Below are 1,378 nucleotides of genomic sequence, written 5' to 3'. Positions count from 1 at the left end.
ACTGCTCCCATTTAGTCTGGGTATACAGCCAAGCCTCTAAATCAGACACTCTGATTGGCTGTGACAGCTCCCACTGGAGCCAATAGGAATGTCGAACTGTGTGACGAGACTCTAGACGTCACTGGCAAAGATGGAGGATGAGAATCGATCAATAGACATACAGACAGAAAGCAGCAGCCCAGACAAACGGTAAAACTACTCCAAATATTTCATAACTTTTAATGTTAGTGTATCGATGGAAGTCAGAGACTCACACGGATGATCAGGGGTTTGTTAGAAAACGCTGATTCTCTAGTTTAAAGGTGAAAAAAAGGACGTCTTCAGCTCAAACAAAGGTGGAGTTATGATGCTCTAAAGACAACGTGATATTTGGGGCTTCAGAGCGTTATAAATACATTTGCTTCTTGGAGCTGAAATACACGGCAGCGTATTATTTTGGTAAAAAAACATCATGTAGTGTCTCTTGTTTTGGGACGTCACTGGGTCACAAGGCGATCGTAGGTATGAAACCTTGTCAGAAACAAGAGACGACACGTTTGACCAATCAGAGCTCGTGTTCATGACATGCAGGATAAATGAGTAATCAATTATGTAAAGACTTATTCATATAGAACTTTTCAAAACAAAAGTGTTTCACATTAAAAGCTTTGAACAAGCAGGATAGTAACAACAAAGTTATATTTACAGAAATAAAATCAACTGGTTGAATTGGACAAACTAATAGTGTAGCAGCTAATCAATTAAAGCTATTTTTAACAGTTAGGGTGGAGTTACCAATAAAGCGCGCACAGAGGAACAATATTTTCAATAACTGAAAACACATCTATTACATTTATTACGGTGTGTGCAGCTGTGTGCAGATGTTTGTTACCTGAGTCTCGACCCGGAGCTCTCTGATGGTGCAGCAGGTAACGGACCTCCCCCATCTGCTGCCCCCAGCGCTGCAACACCTCCATCATCCGCTCCCCCTCTCCAACAACTCGTTCTGATTGGTTAGAAAACATCACACAACATACTCTGACTAAATGATGATGTGATTACACCATATGGCCAAAAGTATGTGGACACATGGGGACTGTATTTCCTGGTTTAGAATCTTTAGTTTTAGATTTTCTTTCTACATTTATAAACCAGCTGCGTATTGGAAATGGTTTTCCCAGTTTGGTGTGGAAGAACTTTAGTACAAGTACACACAGTACAAGTACAAGATGCTTTTGTATTTTTGTACCTGAGCCTCTCCACATCTCGGCCAGGTAGCAGTCGGCCTCACCGGGCTCCTTGCAGAGCTCAACCACGTCTCGGCAAAGCGTCTCCGGCGTGATGGGAACCTCGCTGAAGTGCTGGTCATTGTTGCTGAGGTACACGGTGAGGAACATCT

The 1,378-nt window shown here is 42.5% G+C and overlaps 1 protein-coding gene across 1 annotated transcript in view; it reads right to left on the bottom strand.

Moving 5' to 3' along the window:
* Positions 1-871: 871 nt before the first annotated feature.
* LOC111672868 (apoptosis-stimulating of p53 protein 2-like) overlaps positions 872-1,378 on the bottom strand; it is a gene marked incomplete at its 3' end in the record, with an annotated part of 10,694 nt that continues 10,187 nt past the window's right edge. Inside the window, exons 2-3 of the mRNA XM_023430442.2 lie at positions 1,229-1,376; positions 872-985 (exon numbers count right to left, since the gene is read on the bottom strand). Of these exons, the coding sequence (XP_023286210.1) occupies positions 872-985; positions 1,229-1,376 (262 nt within the window). The remainder of the gene's footprint in view (positions 986-1,228; positions 1,377-1,378) is intronic.

Source organism: Seriola lalandi, unplaced genomic scaffold (assembly GCF_002814215.2).
Source record: "Seriola lalandi dorsalis isolate HSWRI2012SDOR001 ecotype SW California unplaced genomic scaffold, Sedor1 jcf7180002054904, whole genome shotgun sequence".
Lineage (NCBI taxonomy): Eukaryota > Metazoa > Chordata > Actinopteri > Carangiformes > Carangidae > Seriola > Seriola lalandi.
The sequence above is the reverse complement of the archived record's forward strand: the minus strand, read 5'-3'. Positions and strand labels throughout refer to the sequence as shown.